Source organism: Cyprinus carpio, chromosome A21 (assembly GCF_018340385.1).
Source record: "Cyprinus carpio isolate SPL01 chromosome A21, ASM1834038v1, whole genome shotgun sequence".
Classification (NCBI taxonomy): domain Eukaryota; kingdom Metazoa; phylum Chordata; class Actinopteri; order Cypriniformes; family Cyprinidae; genus Cyprinus; species Cyprinus carpio.
Genome location: NC_056592.1, coordinates 24,350,138 through 24,353,393, shown reverse-complemented (window position 1 = coordinate 24,353,393; position 3,256 = coordinate 24,350,138). Strand labels below are relative to the sequence as shown.

The window sequence follows — 3,256 nt, the reverse complement described above, 5'->3', positions numbered from 1 at the left end:
AAAATATATAATTCTAATAGATAATATAATTGCAGTATATAATAATTAGTGCTGTCAAAATTAGCGCGTTAACGCATTCGATTAATTTGAAATATTTAACGCGTTAAAAAAAAATAACGCAATTAACGCGGTTGCAGTTTTTTTTTTATTTCCAGTTGTTGCCTATGTGTGTTCAACTACCAAACAAACATCCACAAGAAAAATTACTCTTCATTTAGTCTGCAACAACAAAAAAAAACACTAACATAAGGTTCTGTGGATAAAACAAAAGTAATCTGTGCATTTTGCAAAGCCGAATTTAATTACCACAGAAGTAATTCGTCTTTGGCATATCACTTAAAAGCAAAACCCCCCCACCGAAACCATCTCTACGGGGCCTCGCCAATGTAAATTGCAGGAGTGCGTTCGTGGTAAAATGACAAGATCTGTAAGTGATAAGGTAATGAATGCTTTGGTTATTTGGATAGCTAAAAACTGCCGACCCGTCAACATAGTAGATGACGATGGACTGCGGGACATCATTAGAACTGCATCCGGAGACGCCTCATACAATATGCCCTCAAGAGGAACCATCATGTCAAAAATACACACTTTGTATGACGATGAGAAGGCACAGAGGATGAACACGTTACAGCAAGCGACACACATCGCACTGACAGGGGACCACTGGACTTCTGTGAGCAATGACAACTACTTAGGCATTACAGCGCACTTCGTTGATAAAGAATGGAAATTGCATTCATTCGCACTAACCGTGTCTAAAACTGAGGAACGACAGTACGCTGAGGCATGTGCGGATCATTTTCTCGATGTGGCAAGAGAATGGAAAATCGAGGACAAGTTCAGCACACTTGGCACTGACAGTGCTCGTAATATGGTTGCTGCCGCGAGACTACTTCCATTTGAACACCTGCCCTGCACGGCCCACATTTTGCAACGAACTGTCACAGTTTCCATTCACGGCAGTGGATTTGAAAGTGTCCTAGCTAAATGTCGCAAGATTGTTGGGCACTTTAAGCATAGTCCATCCAACGCTCACGAACTAATGGAACAGCAAGTTGCATGTGGACAGAAACAAGAACCTCTCGTTCAGGACGTTACGACTAGATGGAATTCTACCCTAGAGATGGTCAAGCGAATTCAGCGAAACAAATCTCCACTGACCACTACCCTGGCTCAGCAAAAGAGCAATGTTGCCATGTTGACTACACAGGAGCTCGCCAAACTGCAAAAGCTGGAGGAACTACTTGAACCTTGCAGGTAGATTAATATTATTTTCTCCGTCTCTTGTCTGTTTTCACTATCCCCCAATCTGTGTGTGCCTGTGTGCCCGCTGCCAAGGCATGCTGCGTAAAACAAAAATAAAAATAAGTTAAGATTAGTGTAAAACATTATTAAAAAGGTGAAGAAGAAATAAATATGGTGTTGAACAATGTAATGTAAATAAAATACAATTGTGTGTGTTTGTGTGTGTGTGTGTGTGTGTGAGAGAGAGAGAGAGAGAGAATGAGTGAGTGTGAGAGTGTAAGTGTACATGTTACATACTGGCACAAAATTAGTTTCTTTGCATTTAATAGCAACATCTTGTGCTTTCCATTGCAGATATGTAACTGAACTGCTGGGAGGAGAGCAGTACATCTCCTGCTCAGTGGTATTGCCAGCCTTGTGCCACTTGTTCAAAATTATGGAGTCCACAGAGGATGATCCAGCCTATGTAGTTAAATTAAAAAATGATTTTACTTCAGACCTATCTAAAAGGAAGGACAGCACTAATCTCACATGGCTGAAGATCGCTACTGCAATTGACCCAAGGTTTAAAGACCTAAAGTGTCTTCCCAAAGATGAAAGGAATGAGGTGTGGGCTTTACTAAGCAAGCTGTTAATGGCACAGAGTCCTGGAAAACAAGAGTCTAAAGAGACAACAGACCAACAGCCACCAAAGAAGAGAAGGACCTCCGTCTTGCTGGTTTCTTCTGATTCAGAGTCAGATGAAGAGGAAGAGTCCATAGAACAGTGTCTTAACCGCTACAAAGCAGAGCCCAAATTGCACATGGAGGGTTGTCCACTACAGTGGTGGAAAAAGAGAGAAGCAACACATGCAAGGCTGGCACCAATAGCATGCAAGTATCTGTCAACCCCTGCTACAACGGTGCCTTGTGAGAGACTGTTCTCACTCTCAGGTCACATCATTCAAAAGAAAAGGGCCACATTGTCCCCTGATAATGTCAACAGACTGGTCTGTCTCAGCAACTGGCTGAATGTAAAGGAGGACTAAGCAAAATAGTTTCTACTTCATAATTAATGTTCTCAACTCTCAGCAATACAACGTTACAATGAGTACAATTGTTTGTATTCATTCCTTTATTATTATTATTTTCCAATTTCCATATTTGCAATGACTATACTTTGGAATTTTTTTGCAGTCCACTTAGAATTCAACATGGAAATCATTTTTGTTTTTTATTGGCATTGATTGTTTTGAAATTCAAATGGCACTTACATGCCTGTGTTTTTATTTCTGTAATAAATATGGCCTTCAAGGCCAACAGTTAATTTGGAGGATATTGATGGTTTATTGCAGGTATGTTGTTTACATGAGAAAATCTGTGTTACAAGTTAAACAAAAATTCCAATAAACAATCATATTTTGAATTTAAATAGTTTCTTTGTCTTGAGTTTACATTAATTATTTACATTTTACATTTACATATCCAAAAAGTTTGTCTTTTAATTGCGATTAATCGCGATTAATTTCAAAAGATTGTGCGATTAATTAGTTAATTTTTTTTAATCGATTGACAGCACTAATTATAATACAGGCTTAGCTATAAAAATTATAATAATTTAAAGTGAAACATAAGGTAAGGTTGGGCTTACCTCTCTCATTCATTAGGTAAAATAGGCTTTGTAGTTCACGAGTGCTTCAGTATTGACGGGAAAAAATCATAATTAGCAAACATATGTTAAAGTGGACCGCTACTCACGCCTTATGGCTCGGTGAATGGCTGCTGTTTCAAATGAATATGTGCACGAGGCACCAGCGCGATCAGAAAATACTCCATTTTTGGTCACACAGTAAAGGCATAATTGAAAAATCAAGAATAATAGCAGAGTTAATAAGAATTATTTCTAAATGCTGGACCGTTCTTATTTTCGATCTGCATATGGAACCTGAAGGAATTTTTTTTTTGTTTTGTTTTGTTTTTACCAAGAATGAATCGAAATGAAAACATTTAGCTTTTAATCTATACAGATT

General features: G+C 38.3%; 1 protein-coding gene across 1 annotated transcript; it reads left to right on the top strand.

The window, feature by feature from the left end:
* Positions 1 to 360: 360 nt before the first annotated feature.
* Positions 361 to 2,275, top strand: LOC109109147 (E3 SUMO-protein ligase ZBED1-like). Its single transcript, XM_019122261.2, has 2 exons — positions 361 to 1,260; positions 1,603 to 2,275. The coding sequence occupies exons 1-2, from the start codon at positions 416 to 418 to the stop codon at positions 2,273 to 2,275; spliced, it is 1,518 nt and encodes a 505-aa protein (XP_018977806.2). The 5' UTR covers positions 361 to 415.
* The last annotated feature ends 981 nt before the right edge of the window (positions 2,276 to 3,256 follow it).